The sequence below is a fragment of the Macaca thibetana genome, chromosome 1 (assembly GCF_024542745.1).
Source record: "Macaca thibetana thibetana isolate TM-01 chromosome 1, ASM2454274v1, whole genome shotgun sequence".
Classification (NCBI taxonomy): domain Eukaryota; kingdom Metazoa; phylum Chordata; class Mammalia; order Primates; family Cercopithecidae; genus Macaca; species Macaca thibetana.
In genome coordinates, this window is record NC_065578.1 from 47,874,661 (window position 1) to 47,897,662 (window position 23,002).

The 23,002-nt window shown below is 43.6% G+C and overlaps 1 protein-coding gene across 6 annotated transcripts in view; it reads right to left on the reverse strand.

Moving 5' to 3' along the window:
• Positions 1-23,002, reverse strand: part of AGBL4 (AGBL carboxypeptidase 4) — a 1,466,214-nt gene that overhangs the window by 114,714 nt on the left and 1,328,498 nt on the right. For all 6 annotated transcript variants that reach the window (XM_050802234.1, XM_050802256.1, XM_050802226.1 and 3 more), the window contains 2 exons: positions 19,136-19,250; positions 476-587 (listed from right to left, as the gene is read on the reverse strand). In XM_050802234.1, the coding sequence (XP_050658191.1) occupies positions 476-587; positions 19,136-19,250 (227 nt within the window). The remainder of the gene's footprint in view (positions 1-475; positions 588-19,135; positions 19,251-23,002) is intronic.

Below are 23,002 nucleotides of genomic sequence, written 5' to 3' on the forward strand. Positions count from 1 at the left end.
TTTGGAACTGGAACTGGAAAATGAGCATAAGTTACTGTAGTGTTGAGAACCTTTGGATGTGACACTCACCAGTCATGTTCCCAATGTGTAGAAGAAGCCAGTTTACAGTCTTCAATTGCGTGACATGCCCTTGGTATTCTTCTAATACATTCTCTACTTTGCTTATACTAATTCAAGTTGTATTTCTTTAGCTTGTAACCAAAGATCCTTGACAAATATAGATACACTCCAATATATTTCCTTTAACCCACCAGGCCTCCACAACTGAATCCACTATTTGTAAGAGGTTGCAGGAAAAGAGATTGGGAGAAAGTCCTTGGGTCTGTTGGACTCAGAGAAGAGCAGGCCTAGTGCCTCCCTGGTTTTAGCTATGTATTCCTAATTTGCAACTTCTAGTGGACTTTCCCAATACAACGCTTCCCTTTCCCAGATCAAGCCATAGATCAGCAGCTGTGGAGGGCATTCAGTTACTTACTGGGTCGTTGTACATCTGGACGATGAGTTGTTTCACTCCATGCAGGGTAGGGTGGACCCATGGAGAGGGATCCAGCCAGTGACGATTCAGATCAAACCCCATCAGAGAACACCTAGGCAGTACCCAAAGTAAGAGTCAATATAGACAGGACAAGCTGAGCTCCTCACTTGTCAAAATATGCTTAGGAGTAGGAGCAGTGATTATGTCACTTACCTAGCATTTATCATTTTCTAGAGACAGTTCTAAGTACTTTATATGAGTTAATCCATTCAGTGCCATCAACAACCCTGTGAGGTCACTACTATTGCAATTCCCACTTTACAGAGGAAGAAACTGAGTCACAGAGAGATTCCAAAGTATTTCTGTGGTGTAGCCTCATGTCAGCATCCATAGACACATGACCCATAGACACATATGCACATCTCCACACTGCAGCTGAGAAAAATGCTCAGGCCAAAACTACTGGTGTTCCCATTATGCCTCTTTGCTCACACCTATAGCTAATCCATTGTCTCCACCTTCAAAATACATCATAACCCAACACCTTTTTACCACTTCCTCTGGTATCACCTTAAGTGTGGGCCAAGGCCCAGAGAATTGTAATCATATTTTACCTGGTCTTCTTGTCTTCTTCTTGTCTCCTCCCACCTCACCTCCCATGACAGTGTACAGCAGAAGACTGGAGATTTCCAGAAATTTTAGACTTGGACTTGGATTCAAGTTCTCCAGTTACATAGGGTTATGTTCTTTCCATTCCTTTGCTGAGCCTGAGAGCCAGTTGCATGTGTGGATTTGAGGAGACCAGGGCATAAGCCTTCTCTTTTCAAATGTCTCTTTCCTCAATGCCCCTGGAGGGACTGGGAGAACCCCATTTCTTATCACTATGCTACTTTTGTCTCAGTGAGAACCAGAGGAGAATAATGTGGAAACTTCCAGGAACATCCTTTTGCTCCACATTCAGATTTTCACTAGCGTCTTGCCTAGCCTCTCTGGCAAGTCCATCCCTCGTGAGTGTGGGATAATGCCCCCAGGGTATGCAGAGGAGATATCACTGAGTTCAGGTCCCCTGCTCTGCTGATGGTGTACTATGTGACCCTGGGCAAGTCCCTTGTTCTCTCAAGGCCTAAATTTCCCCCAGCTACAAGTAGAGAAGGAGCTTCCACAAATGGACCACAAGCTTTTCAAGAACCTCTTTCATCATGGACTGCACTCTTCCTACCCCACATCCTCAGTGGAGAGGAGCGCACAAAGAAATGTTCTCTGTGTTCCAGGATTTCCATAAGAGCAGTGATGCCTAGATATCAACCATTCTCTCTGCTTTAAACAGAGGGGATCACTGATGCTCACCTTCTAGGCCAGCAAGTTACCTCCTGACCTTGAACTTGCAAAGGGGTCCCGTTTTCATTTGCCATTACAACCTGAGCATTTTTCTTTGTTAGTAAACTCTTTGTAACTAGCATTGTAATAGTGTTATAATATGACATATTATCCCATTATATGAACCCCCATAATTCATTTAGCCATTTCCCCACTGTGGCACATTTATTTTGTTTTCAATGCTGCACTGTTTTCAAAATGCACTGATGAATACTCTAATCCCTAAAGTTTTCTCCACATTTCAGAATTTTTTTCTTAGAACAGTTTCCAGAAGTCGAATTGCTTGGTAAGAGGATTGACTGACTATAAAATCACTATTACAAATGAAAAATGGTCCTCAACATAGAAAGCAAAAAAGAAAAAAAGTAACATCACCTTCCTGTCACTCAAATATAACTCCTGTTAGCCTTTGATGTAGTTCCTGCCATCTTTTCTTTCTGAGCTTATAGTGGTAAGTGCAGCAGTAGTTAACATTTAAGAAGTGCTTACTATGTGACTTTACAAGAATTATCTCATTTCATTTTCACTTTTATCTCATACAAGCCCTGTATTACCATTTTACAGAGGAGAAAACAAAGGCTTAGAAAATGTAAATAACTTTCTCTAAGGTCACTGAGCTACTATGTAATGGAGTTAGAATTTGAGCTCAGGTTAACCTGATTCTCAGAGTCCAAAATCTTACCAATTGCTCTCCTTACTCTGCTCTCCCCGGACTACACTAGATTGTCTTTCAGAAAGGAAACATTCATTGCTGTGACTAGTGCCTTGATCTACAGACATATCCATGCAGTTCTTAAATATTCTTATCTGAAGTATTGCTACTCATGAAAGTGATTAAGGACAGACAGAGAGAGCCTCACAGCCACACTCATCTGAAACCTGCTCAGGGTAATTTGGCCAGCATATGGAGGAGCAGGCTTCAAACCCAGGACTGTCCAGCTTTAATGTCTATGCTCTTCCAGGGAACAAACAGTTTAAGCAAGCTGTCTGCTTTTGAGAATGTATGAGTAAATTAAGGAGGAGAGACTGGTTTAGGGAACAAGGATGAGGCAAGAGTTAAATATAGCAATTCATCACGGTTTTATTAAGAACCTTCTACACACCAAGCTCCATGGTAGTGTTGCTGGGATGGAGTGATTGATAAGAGATGTTCTCTAACCTCAAGAAATGTATAATCCAGCAGGAGGAAGAAGATAAGCTTACAGGTTTATATCAATTTATAATGCAGGATAATATTGTGAGTATTAAATGAGCTAATGCACAGGTTTTGGTACATAATAGTAACTCAAAAATGCTGTATTGTTGTTTTTATTGTACTGTATTATTATTTTATACTATGTCCTATGTGAATGGAATGGACTAATAGTTTCACAGTCCATAGGATGCTGGAATGGGCAGCAGTGGTCAGGGATGACCTCTTCTCTTCCTTGGGTCTGGAATTAGGCAGATCTGAGTTCAAATCCATGCTCTGTTCCCTCCCAAGTGTAGGAGGCATTTGTCCATGTTCTTTGGGGAATGCTCAGCATCTAACACTGTTACTAGATGGGGGGTTGGGTGGGGTGAGTTTGCTCCTCATCATTACAAGATGAGGCCGTGATTGTGCCCTACCTCCCTGCATGGAAGCCAGCCAGATTCCACCTCTTTGTTCCCCGGCAGCCATGGCAGCAATAGGAAATCCGGGCTCAGGCACCAGCCACTCCTGCCCAGGACGTCAACTTGGGACTGGGTGATGTGAGGCAGCAGGGAGTGCTGTGCAGCAGTGCTACTGTGGAACAGAGGCAGAGTATTCTGACTCTTCAGAGCTGCTCAGTTAATTGCTCTGGTTTTCAAGTCTGGCTACCAGTTTTTACGTGATTCTGTAAGCCCCTTCGTATAAATTCCCTTTTTGCTTAAGTGGCTAGAGTCAGTCCTTGTTAACTTTAGCTGAAGGCATCCCTAATCAGATGGCCCTATGAAATAATTCATAGAAAATTCTGGCAGGCCCCTATATTGTCCACTTCCCAATGGCTGCTCAACAAACACAGGGAATCATTGGTCTGGCTGCTGTGCTCACAGAGCTTTTCCAGCCCTCACTGAGCATCTAAATATTTAGAAAGGTATATTACCCTTGCCAACAGGACGTAATCATAAAACAACTGTATCCTTAGACGTACTTACTTATGTGCCTCTCCTCTGCCCCCAAATAGGAATGTCCTCAGCACTGTCTTGGGCAGGTCACCAGCTTGCTCTAGGACACCTCTATGACCTAAAACTCACTACCTTTCCAGTTAGCTTATCTCATTCTTGAATCTTCCATTAGAAAATTCTTTTTTCCTTTTTAGCTGAATGTGTCTCCCAGTCACTTCCTCCATCCTTCTCAGTCTTGCCCCATGGAGTTGCACAGAACAACAGGGTTATACTGTGGGGACCAGCGGCTTTGGGACTTACAGTTATGTTTAAGTTCTGGCTGTGTTCCTTACCAGCTGTGTGATCTTTTTTAAATTTCTTTTTTTGAAATGCACCTCTAGGCTTCTGTTTTATCATAGGTATAAAGAGGATAACCACTCTGACTTTCTGGATTGCATACATGAACATACATGTCTGTAAGTGCACCAGCAGAATTATCAGAAAAACATAAACATTGAACAAATGATAGCCAGTGATGACAGTGAAGTGGTGATAATGGTAGCACTGCTGCAATTGTCTAAACTTAAATATCAGCTCCTCCAGGAAGTAGAGGAGGACGTTCACTCCCTGCACATGAGGGGTAGGTGCTTTTCCTCTGCTCCCATAGCATCTGTTGCTCCCCCAGCAAAGTGGCTACAGCACAAGATGTGGCAATTATTGAGTCCGCTTCTCCATTGGACCATGAATTCCTCAAGAGCTAGGACGCTATCTTATTCATGTTGGTATTCTTGTGCCTGTCAAAGAGCCTGGATCATGGCAGATGTCAAAGAAGTAGTTGTTGAACAGACATTTCATTCTTCCTAAGCATTTTCCTGTCTCATATGATATAGTTCTCACAACCATTCAGTCACATGATAAACCTCAATTTTCTATTGGGAGTGTTGAGGGCCAGAAAAGGTAAGCCATTCTTTTGAGGCTACATAACATGTACTCTAAAGGGCCCAGACTGGAACTCAGGTGTCCTATCCCTGGACCTCATAATCTCCCCACTTGGCTATGCTGCTTCCAGGAAACCTCTTTGATTCAAAAAAGAACTTCAAAACTGAAGGAAAAGTGTTAGAGGTCAGAGATCCTGAAAGGTTAACTCCTAGATCCAGCCTGCCAATAAAAATAGAATGTCACTGGTGATTCAAAGGCATCTTCAATCCTCAGGGAATCTAGAGCTTTTTAGAAGCTAAAGCATTTGTGATATTCTTCAGTGAGTAGTACCTGCATGGGCACCTTTTGAGCTGATTTTAAACGAATGCTTCTAATGACACTCAATCTATCCATAGGTTAAGTATTTACTGAACAAAACATCTTAGTAAAGATGCAGGATCCCTGGTTAGGAGCCTGGGGTACAGGTTCCACCTCCAATGTCTATGTCATCTTGGAAAAGTCACCTCCCCTCCCTAGGCTCTATGCACTTATTTGTAAAATGAAATGCTATACTTTACTCACAGAGATCTCTTTCAGCTCTCTCAGTATATGATTCTAAAGCATCAATAACTGGGCTTTTTACTCCCAGAGTAAGGGACTTTGGAGGAAGCATATATTTCCAATTAAGTTAAAATTCAAAGAAAACAAAATATTCTAAGAAAAGTGTTGATAGAATTTTAAAATGAAACACCAACTAATCAAGGATGATCAATATCTTAACATTAATTGCAAGCATTGCTCAACATTTGAGATGTGTGGGACACAAATGGGAGTTTGCCAAGAGTCAGGGCATGAGAGAGCATTCCAGGCAAAGAGTATAGCATGTGCAAAGTTAGGGAAGCAAGAATGGTGAGCAATTATGCATATTTTTAACACGCTGCTAGTATGTTCTGCTTGTGTCCCTAATTGACTATACGCACAAGAGGCCAAGGCTGGTACACGCTCTTTCTCTTTACTGGTTTCAGGACCAAAAAGCAGCTGCCTAAAGACAGAGGAATGCATAAGATGGCCTCCAGATGCCAAGCTCTCACTCCTATGATTGCCAGTTTAGAGTCACTGAATGCAAAATCCTGGGTCCCTGCCCTGTGTCTCCCTTGGTGCTCTTGTATTCTGACAAGAATGGGGCTATTTATGGTACCAATGCGAAATAATCTTTCACATTAGGACCATTCTAGAAAATGCAAATACATGGAGGCCAAATTTACATATGACTGCATAATATATAATGTCTTTATTTTGAGTTGGAGATACTCTTAAGTATCTTTTCTTTCTTCCTCTAATCTGTGAATTCCATGAGGGCAGGGATAATGTCTGAGTTATCTTTCCCACCCCCACTCCAACACTGTCTACTATAAACCCAGGTGCAGAGAAGATTCAATACATTTATTGGATGAATGAATGAGTGAACAGATTAACAAAAGCATGGATGAACACCTTGCAGGCTTGCAAACATGGGTTAGATAGTTACTTTCAGATATATTTTGAAAAGTAAGCACCTACTAAATACTAGACTCATCCACAATAATCAAATGAGATAGGTATTATTAATCCACATTTGATAAATAAGGAAATAAAATCCAAGAAAGATTTGATCTTGAGAGGGTCACTTGACAACTAGTAAGATATAGACCTGGAATTTGAACCCAGGTCTTGTTGATGACAGGATGGTTCACAGTCACCTTTGAGGTCCCCCAGCCATCTGTGAGTCTGTGTGATTTATAAAAGAGACACTAAGCTACTCATTTGTCTGATCTTCTTATCCTGTTCTCTTTCTCATTTGCCCAATGGCAGAGATATAATGGTTCCAGAGAATGTTATTCAAATGGCAAATAAATAGCTCCATCTCATGAAGGACATCATGCCTTATCCCTGTTCGCAGTATGGCAGCTAGAATGAGAGCAATGATTTCAATTCCCCTCCTTATGATTTCCTTTTCATCTCCTCTGAAGAAAGGTAGAGAAAAAGGCAGCTTGGCGGCTCCTGATCAATCTTGCCCTGAGCACGGTGAGGCTGCTCTAAGGAGTTTTTCAGCATTACCAATGAGCTGGATTGGATTAGGTATATTTGCACCAAAAGCAAAATAAATATTGCTTTATTTAATGCCACTAAAAGGTTGGGATTCAATTGCCCCTGGCCTGAGGCACCTACCAGCTCTATTGATTGGCCCGTGTCAGAATGCCAGATAATCTGTCATCAACAGCCCCTGAAAAATGCTTAGCATGTGGGTTGGGCTCTGCTGTTGTGTAGATGGAGGATGGCAGGCAGTGCCCTTTGTCCCAAACACAAGGGATAATCATAACACATCCACTTTCCATCACCACCACCAAGATATTTAAAGCATTCTCCTCACATCCCTTCTTAGATCATCATGACGAGGAGATGTCTGTGACCAGGACTGTGAATACTGAGAGGAGGGTGGATAAGAACATAGGCTTCAAAGGCAGAAGGCTTGGGTTTGAGTCCCAGTTCTGCCGTCTAGTAGCTTTGTGACCTAGGACAAATTCATCTGTTTGCTTAAAGACCTGAAAGTGCCGAGAGGGCAGCAACTGACTCTATTTCATTTGTCACTGGTCAGTGCTAGCACAGTGTCTCGTACACAGCTGACTCTCAGTTGAACTGTATAAATAGAGGCTCAGAAGTGGTGATTTGACCATGGTCCAGCAAGGACAAGTGACAGAGGCAGAGCTTGAATCCAGTCTGCCCAACTCTAAAGCCTATGTTCTTAGCCACCATTATACTTTGTCTTTGCAGTCCTAGGAGTCAGGTAAGAGCCTAATAGAGGGACTATCCCTCATGTGCAGTGAGAGGTAGATGCAACATCTATAGTTTTTAAATGGTAAATCTAAGTTTCAAATGAGAGACTAACATAAAATGTACCTTTATGCAAATTGACGAAAGGTGCTGCCCCCTACCACCCAGGGTAATAAGTTGCAATCAGGTGCTATTTCTGGGTGGATAAAGTACAGAATAATGCCACTTGGTTTGGCCAGACTTTGGATTGAGAGCAGAGTCATAGCCCATAGGCCCCATTGACCCCTTGACCACTGAACATTTGTACAGTGCACAAACTGCACATCCATATGGAGCAGCCTTGGATGTGTCCAAGGTTTATAGCAAAGCCAAGATGAGCACTTAGTTTTTCTTCTTCCAAGGTTCATTCAGCAAGGTCTTTACCCTATAATGGTGGCCTTTTTGGCAAGGTGGCATGATTGGGGTCAGGGGTGTTCAGATCACATCTGGAAAAGGGATTATCTCCAACCCTAAGAAATTCTTCCTAGTGGGTAAGGAGAGACTTTAGAGTGCCTTCTCCCTTCCCATACAGAGCATATACTCCAGGGATTCATCTTGTCTCCTGCTTGGCAGCAACAAACACTGGGTTCAGGTGGATTTCCAGCATTGCAACTTAAATCTAATTCTTAGAGTCAGTGACCAACTGGAAGGACCTGAGATTTCATAAAACCCAATCCCCACATTTCAAAGACGGGGAATCTGAGGCCAAGAGGGCAGAAAGGGTCTGCCAAGATCACATGGCTATTCAGGGGTAGAATGGGAAGTCCATTCCAGAACCAAAGGATTATTTTTCTCTCTATAAGAACAATGATAAGGAGTTTACTCCTTTTTGAAAGGTCTGAGGGAGGACATTTTCTGAAGGAATACACTGGCCCTTGAGGCTAAAAATTCACCATTTCAGTTTCTTAAGTGAAAAAGGACAGAGGAAACAAAAAAGGGGGCATAAAAGTCTTTTATGTCTTCACAAGACCTGGGTGCTAGCAAGGCTCTCACCTACCTGCACCAAGCCTGAGAATGGCTCTGAGTCAAGTGTGGGCTCTGGAGCCACACAGCCTGGATAAAACCCTGGCTTGGCCAACACATTGTATCTTTGTGGCTGAACCTCTCTGTGCCTTAGCTCTAACTGAAAGTGGGAATTTTGTCTACCTTAGAGGGTTGTTTTGAGGGCTAAATGAAATCATATAGGTAAAATGCCCAGGACACCATCTAGATTGAGATAAGTGCTACACATGTTAACTGTTCTTGTGGTTTGCTCTTGGTATGATGTTCAGGATCCTTCACAATCTGGTCCCCAGTTATTCCTACACTTCTTACACTATGATGTCAATCTGTACCCCATGCAAGGGTAGCACATGATAGGGCCTGTGAGCCAATAACAAAAAGGTGCCCCCTCTGTGGGTTGATGCATTTCCGCCAAGTCTCAAGTCTTTTCAAGCCTGTGCTGCACTCCACCCTCCACCTGCCCTCTTAGCTAGCTCCTTTGTGTGGTGCCCAGACTTTACCTTATGTAGGATGCAGCCTGGACCACATGCAACAACCACACCAGAGTACCTGGCATTCCTCAAGGATCTCCACTCACTCACTCAGGGCTCAAGCAGCAAGACTCAAAGGGCTCTGGGTCAAATCTCTGGGTGTCATTCCTGGAACTCCTACTATTAAAGGCAGTACTTGGGCAAATGACTTAACCTCTCTTTGAGTGTCAGTTTCCTTATCTGCAATATGAGGGTAATACAAGACTTATCTTGTAGGTTCATGAGGTTGTTGGGAGGAACTCCCCATTGTTTTCAATGCCAATGGTAACTTTCAGTCCTCAGGAATGAAAAGAATGGGTCTTCTTCTCCATTCCCTTGTTTTTTCTTCCCAAGGAAGGAGATGGAACTTATCTGAATGGTCAGCTCCAGAAAAGAAGCAGAGCTGGTTTGGGCCTAGCCCCTCCTAGCATGTGTTTTTGGGATCTGGAATTCTGAAGGGTCTATTCTGGTCTTCTCTCTGCCACATGGTGTGCTTTCTAGGAAGCTTCTTGCCTCCTTTTCTCCTTGTGTCTGATGGGAAAGTTGAATTTTGAAGTGAAGTAAAGGAGGCAAGTTTGGCCACAGATATAGACGATGCCTTCCAGGTCCTGCTTTTATCAATAATACAGCTAATATTTTGACTCCTATTTTTTTGATCCCTGTATCTCTTTCTAAATTGTAGGAATAGGATGAGAGTAGGAGCAGGAGTATGATTAATTATCACTCCAAATCTCTAGTGGAAGTACTACATATAAAACACTTAGAATAGTGTCTGGCAGCTATATGCTTTCAATTAATATTTTGTATTATTATATTACTGTGTTGTTATTTATTATAATTATTCCTTTGGTTTGGAACATGCTGCCATTCTCTTCCCCTGGCCAACTCCCACTCACCCTTCAAGATTCATCTCACACAGCCCTTCCTTCAGACATTTTCTCTGACTTGCCCTATCCCAACCCTTTGCCTGGGTTAAGAGGTGCCTCCTCAGTGACTTCACAACCTGGGAATCCCTGGGCTTCCCTCCATCAGCACAGTTATCTCTTCTCTGGACTGTGAACTCCTTAAGGGCAGCACAGGGGCCAAGCCCACCTCATATTCCCCAGTGTATGGTACAAAGTATGTGCTTGGGGATGGGTTAGTGGGTTGGGAGGGCAGGAGAGGGAAAAAAGAAGACAGGGAAGAAACAGTTAAAAGGCTTCTCAAGTGGAAGCAGAGTGCCAGCAAAAGCACAGATGTGAACAAGAGCAGGCTGGTTTAAGACAATGGAAAGAGCCCAGGAAGGCAAGAGGAACAGATGGGAGTGGATGCACGAAGGGGCAAGGTGGACAGTAGGAGAGGAAGCTGAAAAGAAAGTTTGAGGCCATTGTGCGGGCACTGAATACCAGGCTAAAGAGCTCTGGTTCTTTCTGAGGGTCAATGGGGAGCCGCCGAAGGATTTCTACATAAAGAACTGGCACTATTCAAGGAGTGGTTTAGGAACTAGGACCAGAAATGATGAAGTTCTTGATTCTATCAGATTGTTTTGCTCCTCCAGACTCCCTAGCCACTAATTTTGGGTTACTGTCTCCTCAGAGGCCTGTCTTCACTGTAGAATCAATTATTAAGATCAACTTGCTATCAACTCTAACTTTGAACTGCTATTCAGCTGCTTGCAGGGACAGAGATGAGGAGCTGCCTCCACAGACATCTAGCCATCTGGCCTTTTCCGTGGAACCTGGCTGGGAAGCTCATTTGAATAATTGGTTTTGGCGGTGTGCACTTGTGGGTTAGACACCTGATTACACTGCCAGCCCCAGTGTCCTTTCAGCCTCCACAGAAACATCACTCAGGTTACATAAAGCAGGAGAGAGTCTCTGGGAGGTAAGGGTCTGTCTGGCCCCTGCTGTCACTCTGGCTTTATCTGAACTGTGTGGCTCACTCACTGTGTGACCTTGAGCAAGTTACTTAGCCTCTCTGTGGCTTGGTTTCCTTTTTGCTTCAAGAAGGAGAGTGATTCCTGCCCTGCCTACACCACAGGCTTCTTGTAAGGATCTAAGGGAAGATGGGGGAGTTGTAGCTTAGCAGAAAAGCAAGTGGAAAAATTTAAAGATTTAGGCTGAGGAGAGCTCAATGTCAGACAGCAATGTGTGCATGTGGGCTGTATCAGAAGAAGAGTGGTCCCCAGAATGAGGCTTCTGAGACCCCATTCTATTCCTTCTCCATGAATTAATTCGTTCTATGAACTTGAAGGGGGTACCTAATCTACCTGTGTCTCAGTTTCCTCATCTGTAAAATGAGAATAATGATGCATTTGTTCTAAGGATGAAATGAAACAACAAATGCAAAATGCCTAAAATAGTGCCAGGTTCGGAAAGCTCAATAGATGTTAGCTGTCATCATCACTATTATCATTATAATGATGTCCTTCAGTCCTTGACACCCTGCCTCAAAGACAGACAATGACAAACATCTGGAACACGTTCAGAGGACAGCAGGAAGGACAGAGAGGGGAATGGATTTCAGATTACGTATGAAAAGTTGGAAGGCTTTGGGGATGTTTGGCCTGGAGCAGTAGTAGGATTGAGTGGGGAGTGGGGAAGGGTGGGAACACATGATCTTCAAATGGCTGAAGGCTACCATGTGAAAGATGGGCTGGCCTTGAATAATCCTTCAGAGGGCAGAGGCAGAACTTACATGCTGGCAGCTTCAGCCTGAAAACAAAGTGCTCTCTAACAGTCAGAGGTGGCATCAGCACGGCATGATGCCTTGGAAGGGAGGGAACAGTCTGTGCCTAGAGGTGGGCAAGCAGAGGGGGCATGGCCTGGATAGGGCACTGGGCTTAATGTTTCTCATGATGCTGTGATAAGGCACCCAGCAGGGAAATGTGACTGGGGCACGGACGGAGGCTCAGAGTGAGGAGGGGCTGGCAGATCTCTCAACAGGGCAATACTTGCTGTGGATCTTTGTTTTCTGCTTCTATGTTGATGAAAAAAATAGGCAGTTTTTATGCTATTACAGAACAAATAGAACATTGATATGTATTTATATTTTATATGGCTGATTTTAGGTTCTGTTCTAATTGTGGATAGTTTGAAATGTTTCTTCCTCTAGATTTTGAGGTGGAAGAGGTAGGTAGACCAGTTATAATGTGTGTGTGTGTGTGTCTGTGTGTGTGTGTGTGCCGTGTGTGCTGGAAATACCTTCACTGGTGGTTTACCCTCTGCTATGGTTAATGATGTTTTGTTCTGTAAATCTCTATCTCCCTTTTATGTCTGGTGAACTCATATATCATCCATCCATCAAAAACCCTCCTTCATCACTATCAGTCAGAAGGAAGTACTCTCTGCTTCAAGATACAGTGTATCAAGAGGTTAAAACTGGAGCAGCCTAGGCTCAGCAACTAGGGCAAGTTCCGTGGTACTTATGTGCTTCAACCTCCCCCTCTACTTGAAGTAGGAGCATCACACTACCTCCATCATAGGGCTGCTGTGAGTATTAAATGAAACGATACACATAATGTGCAGTGAGGAGCCACTTACACATTAGCTCCTCTTGTATCTCTCGGCATCTACTGCATCACACCCATATTTCTAGTGGAAACGCTGGGCTTCTTATTGGCAAGAACTGCCTCTGATTTCCTTCTGCTTCCCCAAGGCCCAGCACAGGGCCTGACACCCAGCAGGCCCTCAACAAACCTTAGTTAAATTGGATTTACTGCACTGGAGCATCCTTTGCTACATAAGGATTGCCAAGGCCAAGATCCATAATGATGGAGAGAGTCTGAAGATTGTACAGCCTCCATTTCCACCATGGGGTCTGCAGTTCTGTGCTATAACGCAGAATCATTTCTGTACCACCCATAGAGGCCTGTTCCTCCCCACCCCACCTCCACACTCCCAAGAAATACTGAGATTTTCCGAAGATGAGAAATTTCACAGCATCCTGCTATCTTTTGGGTAACTGCGTATTTTATGATGACTAATAGGCAATTACTATGGTAATATTGCAATTCAGCATGTGTGAGGTTTGGGAAATGAGAAATTATGGGTAACTACTTTGGACTCATTTCTATGGTAACAAAAAGTAATTGTCATTAAATACTAGTTATTCTGAGGCTGTACCTGGTAATTATAGATTTTTATGCCCAGAAACATAAATAAAACCAATAAATTTATTCAAAGGTCTATGACTGTTTACTTATACGTGGCTCTATGGAATACACAATGACAAGCACCTAATTAAGAAATGCAAACCCAACACAGGGTTTCATACTGTTGTAAGGAGATGGAAAGTCTGTTTTTCAAATGCAGGCAACCTGTGCATTACCCATGGTCAGAAAGCGCAGCGGGGTATAGGTGGAGGTGGGGGCTCTCTCCTCTGCAAAAGGAGTGACGAGGAAGTAGCTGGAAGAGAGAGTGTGCAAATGCTGCAGTATGTATTGTGAGCATGCTTTCTGTAAGACATTGAGAATTACCAACCGATTCTATACTGGTTCAGCCCATCATCCCCCAACTCCAGTTGCCTTCCAAGTAGGAGTTGCTTGCAGCTTCTTGGCTCTGTAACACCCGAAGTTACAATATTCATCCCTCAAGACTCCTAGGTCCCAGATCCTTCCAGAGCTCTCTGAAAATATTCCCATTGTAATGTCAGTAACCATGCCACTGTTTTTTATAACACGGTGGCAAAATACACATAACATAAAACTTAACATCGTAACCATTTTTAAGTGTAGGGTTCAATGGCATTAAATACATTCATAATGTGCTACCATCACCACCATCCATCTCCAAAATTCTTTTTAACTTGTAAAATCGAAACCCTATGCCCATTAAATAGTAACTCTCCATTCTCTCCATCCTCCCAGCCCCTGGTAACCACCATTCTGCTTTCTGTCTGTATGAATTTGACCACTTGAAGAATGTCATATAAGTGGAATCATACAGTCTTTGTCTTTGGATGAGTGGCTTATTACATTAGCATAATGTCCTCAAGTTTCATTCATGCTGTAGCCATCCCATTCTTGATAGAGCCTCTCCCCCTGCTTCTACTAAATGATGGAAGGTGCCTTTCATCCCACTTCCCTCTTTCTAGAGAGTAGGAGGGAAACAGGCTAGGGGAGAGAAGTGTCTTGTCCAAGGACAAATAAGAACGCTCAGGAGAGTAGTGAAAATTAGAGCCTCAGTTCTCCACTTCTGCCTATAGCTTATAGAGTAAAGGCAATGTGTGGGAGTGTGGAGAGTCCCTGGATGCACCCTATGACCTTGAACATGGCTCTTCACCTTCTCAGCTTGTTTCCCCATGGCTTAAATGGATACAGTAAAAACTGGCTTTCCTTTCTTGGTTGCTGTTGTATGACGAAATATGGTTTTGTAAGTGCCTTTAAAAGTATCACGCTCCATGCAATAACTAAGCATGGCTGAGAATCCAGTTTGTTAAATTATAACAGCAGCTCATCAGGTTAAAGCATAGCAGTATTCCTGTCACAACAACATACAGTTAAAACAACTGGGCCAGGAGGCCATGCAGATGAAGGTAAAGGGTTGGGGGCTGACTGCATCTGGCCCTAGTTACTTTACATGGGGCACTGTAGCTTTGTGCCGTCACACAATCACTAAACAGTATTGTTTAGTTCGTTTGTTCATTCTGGAAACATATACGTGAACTTCAGGTCAGTGACTAGAAAAATAAAATATATTTCAAGAGCCCATTTGCCAGGTACTGGGGATACAGAGAACAAGGTAAACAAAGTCCTGACTTCATGGAGTTTACAGTCTAAGGTGAAGACAATCATTAAACAAATAGTCACATAAATAAACACATAATTACAAATTAGGGCAAGAGCCATAAAGGGAGAGTATAGGGTGCTATGAAAGAGTGTAATGGGAGACCCACTGTATACTGCAAGCCCTGGAAAAGCCTTTCTGTGAAGTGGTGTTAAACCTAAGACCTGAAATGAAAAGAAGGCCAATGTAATTGGAGTGCAGTAAGTAAGACAGAGTGTATAGTTGCTCTGTGCTTTTACTGTATAAGGTAACTGTTATCCATTGTTATATCATCCAACATAATTGTTAAAGATAGGTACCATAGCGTATACTATAGTTGCTCTATATTGTTGCTATAAACTTTAGTATAGGCTCCATATACTCTTACTGTAAACCATAGTCTGGTATCATATACAGTAGTCTAGTTAGAAAATGGTGCTGTTCTTTAACATAAAGAGCTTGATCTATCACGGTATAGTGGCCATCCATTGCTGTTAAATTCTAGAGTGTACCTTCTCTAGTTCACTATAAATGCCGTAGAATAGGTACTTGTATTATTAAATCTAAACTTAGCTGATGAAATCTGGGAAATCTCCCTGACCAGCCTTCCTAGATTGGATTATATGCTTCTTTAATGTGGAGGAGTGAGGAGGATAAAGAGAAGGAGGAATAAATGTTTATTTATAACTTACAGTGTGCTTAGCACTGTGCTTTAGATGTATTATCTCACAAAAGCCTCATAACTCTATAGCATCTCCATTTACAGATGAGAAAAATGAAGCTTAATGAGGCCACGTAATTTACCCAGGGTCATACAGCAGGTAGGTGGCAGAGCAGAATTTAAATCTGACCTGACACCCAAGTCCATTTTCTCAACCACTGACCTTTACTCCTTCCAAGCTCCTGACTTCCCATCTCACACTGCAGGGAACTGGCCTGTTGAACCATCTCTCCAGCCAGCAGAGTGAGGTGCCTCAGGGCAGGCCTGTCTTTGGTTCTCCTCCCAGGGTCTGGCAGGCCTGGTGCTGGCTACAGGGGGAGTGTGGGACTGCAGAGAGGAGCAGGGCTAGGTCAGGCACACCTGCATCCCTGCCCGCTCCTCACAGGCCACAGACCTCAGGGGGATGACTTAACTTCTCTGAGGCTTGAGAGTCTGCACCTCCAGAGGGAGATGTTGAGAGAATGAAAGCAAACGAGCATGAGAGAGAGGCAAAGACCTGGCCACCTGTCTTCCAACATGTTTCCAGCAATTTGATCAGTTCCTGGGAAGTCTGGCTCTCTTTACTGCACTAGAATTCTGAGAACCAACCAACCTTCCTTCCTTCCTTCCTTCTTCCCTCCCTCCCTCCCTTCTTTGCCTCCTTCCCTCTCTCCCTCCCCACTCGCCACCTTTTCTCCTGTACTCAAGCTAGATTGAGTAGATTGTTATTATTTGAATTTAGAAAAACTTTAACAAAGTTCCTCCATCACAGAATTATGAGGATTAAATGAGATTAGTGTGTGAGTGCTTCACAGGCCATTGGATTGGCAAGCAGAATTCTTGGAGTGGCATTTCCCAAAATGTGTTTCAGAAACCCTAACACTGGTTACAGGGAGGATGTGGACCTCTCTCACTTATCTTTGGGAAACACTGAGTACTACTTCCCCTCTTAGATTCCCTATGTTTATAAGCATATTCAAAATTCTGAAAAGTCATATTATAAAAGAACACATTTAACTTTGTTTAGCTCTGTGTTTCCTAAACTTATCTGAACTCTGAATTTTTCCCTCCATAATGCCTTGGCAAGTCTTGCCAAACCATAGAAGTATTGCTCTAGAGAGTAGTGTGGCTGGTCTAGGGGACCTCTAAGGCACCTTGAAGTTCTCAATTATGAGTCTTTATTTTTTTTATATATTTTCTCTAAAGCTTTAAGTAGTGAATTCTTATGATTAATTGGCTCTTTGTTGTACAGTTTTAGCAATAGCATTAATGTTTGTGGTTAGAGTTGCTCTCCAACTCTCATAATGAGAATCACATATTCTCACTAGGAGAATGTTGGGGGTTGAAGCTTCAGTGTGAAACCATTTCTGAGGGGTGGAAATCTTTTATCATGGAGTCCCCAAATCACAAAATCTGGGGCTTGAACACATGTAGAAGGCATCTAGCCCTCATCACCATCTCAGTGTCCATCTAAAGCCCTGAGAGGGGAGGCATTTTGGCCAAGGTCACTGACCTCCTTCAAGCTAGTCCTTCCTGAGACAGCAGATGATGACATAAATAAATGTGTGGAGAGAAGTATTGACCTCTCTCTGACCACTGCTCTTGTAATTAAACAGAAACATTAACATAAATCAAATGGTCTTTCTACCACTATTATCGCTAACAGTACACTCTGTCCATGGAAGGCGGAAAAGCATCGCTCTCAGGCCTGCAACAAGCCACAAAACTTGCGAATGCTAATGAACCATCACTTCAGCCAATTAAGAGTGGAAGCAAAACTGTCTTTAATGAAGGCTTCAGGCACCTCATGGGCTCTCTCTAATTCACACCCAGGAGTACCCCTCTGGACCCAGTTGCCATGCTCTTGGAAAGCAGTAAACCAACTCTGTGTAAAACAAGCCTGACTGGCTGTCAGGAGATCTGGTTCTGGTCTGAGTTAGGCCACGGACTAAGTAAGTACTGTTTCATCTCTGGGACTCAGTTTCTTCATCAGTAAAGTCATCCTTCTCATTCTCTCATATTCATCAAACACTTTTTAGGCATCTACTATGTGCTGATCCCTGCTGCTAGGCATGAGGGACACAAGGGCCATTAAGGTTCAGTCTCCGCCCTCCAGTAGCTTTAAGGACAGTAGAGGATATGCAGTGGAACGAGAGTTGTTCGATAACCAGGCCTGCTTGCTACAGTGGCTCATGCCTAGCTACTTGGAAGGCTGCAGTGGGAGGGTCACTTGAATCCAGGAGATCGAGGCTGCAGTGAGCCATGATTGCACAACTGCACTCCAACTTGGGCGATGGAGCACAACCCTGTCTCAAACAAATAAACAAATACACAAACAAATAAATAACCAGGCCTGTGAGAACTCAGAGAAGAGAGTGGCCAATTCTGTTTGGGGTTTAAGGGGATGTTTTCCAGAATAAGGAACATGAACTGAGTTGCAAAGAATTAATGGGATGAAGAAGGGATGAGGGGTTTCTGGTGAGCAGGCAGCCTGTATAAAAGTAAGGTATCAGGAACCAATAGGACATGTCTGGGGAACTGGGCTTTACTCAGTGCAGCTGCAGCACCTGTTCTAGGAGGAGAGGAGAAGAGGTGAGGCAAGATGGTGGACACACAGGCAGCAGGGCAGACAATGCGTTGCATGCAAAGCTGGGGGGTCTGAATGTCATCTTGAAAGTCTTGGGCCTAAAGAGCTCGAAAACTGTATAATTTGGATGGTGAAGTTAGTCAATGATTTATGGGCTGTGTGACTTTGGGCAAGTCAGTTACCTTAATGTGAAATAAGGGCAATAACACTATCTATCTCAAATGAGCCATTGTTCTTTTGGCAGATAATCTTCTGGGCAGTGGAATTTTAGGCTGTAAATTATGGTGCTAAGCCAGGAGAAAGGGAGTTCACGATTTGAGTGCATGAGTGAGTGTGGGGCTGGCTTGTATGCCAACACTGAAGAGAAATGCTGTTCAGATGTCCTGGGATTCTATTCTCCTTCATTGATATTCTCCAAGAAGAAACACAACAAAAGAGTCATCATTATAACTACCACACGATATTCTGCAAAGCACATTCCTTCCCACCATTTCTTTTGAAGCTCTCACAACTGCCCTTTCAGGTAAGTAATTATTGTCTCCATTATGCAAGAGGAACTGAGCATCAGAGAGGGAAAAGTGGATCCCCCAAGGTTATACAAAAAGTAGATGCCAAAACTGATAACAGGTCTCCTGATTCCTGGCCCAGTGAGCTCTCCAGAAAACCCAGCAAGTGACCTTAGGTGGCTGTGCACGAAACAGCCAAAGCTAATTAACCACATTCTCAAGAGCCGGGGAGAAACTTTCTCTAATGAACTCATGGGCAGCTTCAAAATTCTTCCTTAAAAAATATATCCCATATTTTTTCTTGCTTCCGTACCACCATCCTAAGACTACCTGCTTCCAAGCATCCTCCCCAGTTGCTTACCTGTAATTGCCAAGGTAGACTCCATCAGGATTAAGCATTGGTGCGATCTTGAAGACGAGGTATTCTCGGAGGACACGGGCAATAGGGTGCTGGCTTACGAGGAAGTCAATGATCCCTAGGGAAAGAGAAGAGTCCGGTTTAACAACAAAGCATTTCAAGAAGAAGGAAACACATTTTTCTCAGCTTGGAAAACAAGAGGAGCTCAATAGGTGATTTTGGCCTGTGTTGTTATTGGCCACTGTGGGTGTGTGGTTATAGACTACGTGTTATCTGTATAAAATATATTTACAAATACATTTGTATTTCCAAGAGACAGTTGACGACGTAACATTGAAGCCCATGGGCAGTAGGGAGAGAGCATTTCCTGCTGTAGAGAACTGGGAGGGCTTCCGAGAATGATGACATTTGAGCTGTGCTTTGAGAGCCCACCGAGTTTCGTCAGACAGAGATGGGGAGAGGTGGGCCAGCACTACACAGTGAACTAAGAGATGCTTTCTAATAGGCACACTTAGTTAAACATTGACATCAGATGTGATAATCACAGGGTCGAGGTCCTTAGGGATTTAAACGCTCATTTAGCTGATAGGCACATCAAGAAGCAGAGAGGAAAAGCATTTCAACCAAAGTCACATGAGCAGAAGGAGGTTTCTTTCATGTATCCCAAATGTGCTTGTTTCCCCATTTTGAAGATCCTCTGTTCCAGGATTCCAGGGATGACTGCCCTCCCGGCTTCTCACTGGCACTAAAATCACCCTGCCTTCCAGTCACCAAATTTAGAAATTTGTCTCCATGACATTTTTCCTACTGCCAGGCAGTCCCCATGTCCCCTTCTTGAATGGAGCAAATCTTCCCCTCTTCTCCATCCCACTGCCTGTCTTCTAACCCAGGCTACCATCACACCTGGCCTGGATAACAGCCACCACCTCTGAAATGAGCCCTCATCGCAGCAGCCAAAAGGATCTTCTGAAAGTGTGAATCTGATCCTGTCACTCCCTCCTTGATATCCTTCTGGTTACAGCCTGCATCTACCCATAGAAGAGGGGTGAGAAAACAAATAACTCTCTTATCTCCCCCACGTTTCTACTCTTTCATCAGATACCTGAAAAAGAAAATGGGCAAAATGGCACTCTAGCATTCCATGAAATTACTATAATGCCAGAAAATGATAGGAGAATGACAAACCCTCCCACAATGCAGACGTGGGGCCCCATTCCTGCTGGAGAGAGCAAGAAAGGCATCAAGAAGGAAGCCTTTGAGCTAAGCCCTGTCAGAAAGGTAGGTTTTGACAGATGGCAGGAGGAAGGCAGCAGGGCAACTAAGAACAAGTGCCCAGTGCAGGCACTCAGCTCTTGGAATGATAACTCACTCCAGAGCACATTCCAGAGCTTCTGTGACCGGTGAGGGACATCTCAGACTTTTCATTAGGCCAAGGTTGAGAATCCATAGGCAGCCGAAAGCCAGTTGGACATCATTTACTTCTCGGCTAACGCGGCAGTGGACCAGATGCCCTAATTTATTTGTTGGTCCTCATATTAAAGCTGCAGTTTGCCAGTAAACAGGCAGGGTAATGATGCCAGGCGCCCTTGTTAGGGGCTAATAATTGCTTAATCTGTCCACTAATTGACCCCGGCTCCCGGGGTGGCCCTCCATCAAGGAGCCAGCCCGCGCTCAGGGCCTGGCCACACTGCCTCAGAGAATGGCTTCTGGAAATGGAGTAGCTTATTGTGATCCATCCTCCTTCACAGATGAACAGATTAATTGGGCTGCCAATTAGGCAGCTAATAAAAGAATGAGAGAAAACAAAGGCAGACCAGAGGCTGCAGCTGCCCAGAGCTCCCTCTCCTAGGGTGGGTGTGGGGCAAGGAGAAGGGAGGTTTTAGACTCATCTGTTGGCTTGAGGTCAGATACAATTCAAAATCATTCCCATTCATCAGGAAATAAGGAGATCTTTCTTTTCTTTTACTTTTTTATTTATTATTATTATTTTTTTGTGTGTGTGGTGGGAGAGGAGTATGAGGAAGACTGTGAGGGCATGTAAGAGTGGAGAGAAAATGCCATCCTTGACCAAGGGCCAAAAGCACTGGATGGACCAAGAAAGCAGAAGGACCAGGGGAGCAGAAAGTCTCGGGACCTGAGTTCAAATCTTAACTGAGTGTTAGCTAGAGAAGTTACTGACTAGCTTTCCCTGACTAGTTTTCTCTTCTTGATATAGGGATAATAATACCTAATCTGGAAGACTGTTGTGTACCTGTGTTAGAGATCCTGTGTTAGCTGCCTAACACAGTACCTGAAAATTGTGGCATGCTTCCATAAACTCACTTAGATCAAAGGTTGAAAGGCAATGGGTAGTTAAAAACAGGATTAGTTTTAGAAGTAGGAGTCCTAGTCTGCGAAGTTGACTAACAATGAAATTTGGAGACAAGGATACTGAATGGCAGAAGCCAACAAATCAAAACAGAGCCTGGGTTCTAGTTTTGGCTCAGTTACTGGGTGACCTGTAGAAAGCCTCTGGGTCTATGCCTATTTTTAAAATTAGGAGAAAGAACTAAATAATTCTCAAGGATACATCCCACACTGACATCATACGATTCCATCTATTTTATTCCTCTCCACCAAAAGTAGAAGCATCATCTGTCAGGTGAGGAGAATAATCTCCCTCCTGCTGGAAGACGCCATCAACCTCCTTGAGATCAGCCTTTGTCCCTTCTGTAAACAAGTTTGCCAGGTCCTCTTCTTCAAGCTGATTTAATCAGGAAGCTGGGGAAAAGGCAGGATGACAGGAAGGTTGGAAGCCAGAGAGGCCAGAAGAGATGGAAAAGTGGTAGAGGATTTGATATTAAAGCTGGAAGTTAGCGATCACTACCCTGTCCCAACTTCCCACAGACCAGGATGAACCTCTCTAGCCAAACCTCAACTGAGGCTGATATTTATTGTTAATTTTTTCTCCTAAAGTGTTTGGTTTAGGGCTGGGCACATAGTAGGTGCTTACAAATGCCTATTGATGGATTGCTCCAGGAATTCATACAACTTTGACTGTGTGGGATTAGTTGAACTGATCATCACTCATTTCATTCTACAAACATTCATTGGCACACCAAATTCTGGGCATTTCAAGATGCCTAAGATGGTCCTGCCTCAGAGGGGTGCACAGTAAGGAAGCAACTCCCCACTGACTGGTAAAGGCTCTGATGGGAACAGCACATAGCTGTGGGGACCCAGCAGGGGCCTGGGGCCCCAGAAGAGGCCTGGAAAGGGGACTTAAAAAATGAGTAGAGTGGAGCCAGATGAAAGAGGTGCCAGGATGCAGCCATAAAAAGAATAAAATCATGTCCTTTTCAGCGACATGGATGCAGCTGGAGGCCATTATCCTAAGTGAATTAACACAGAAACAGAAAACCAAATACTGCATGTTCTCACTTATAAGTGGGAGCTACACGTGGGGTGCACATGGACACCAAGGGAACCATAAACCCGGGATTCATAAAGAGGGGCAGGAGGGAAGAGGCAAGGGCTGAAAAGCTACCTATCAGGTACTATGTTCACTGCTTGGGTGATGGGATCATTAGAAATCCAAACTTCAGCATCACACTATTTACCCACGTAACAAGCCTGCTAATGTATCCCCTGAATCTAAAATTTAAAAATAAAATAAAAAGAAAGGGGTGCCAGGGGAAAGTATCCAGGCCGGGGTAAGAAAAGAGATGGTCTGTCGGTAACGAAAAGCTTTTCAATTCCAGGGCCTTAGCTTCATGGTCAAAAGCACAGACTCTGAAACTGGATCATCTGAGTTTGACGCCTCTCTCTGCCATTCATTTGCTGTGTGGCCTTAACGTCCCAGTTCCCCAGGTTCCTCATCAATTACAAAGG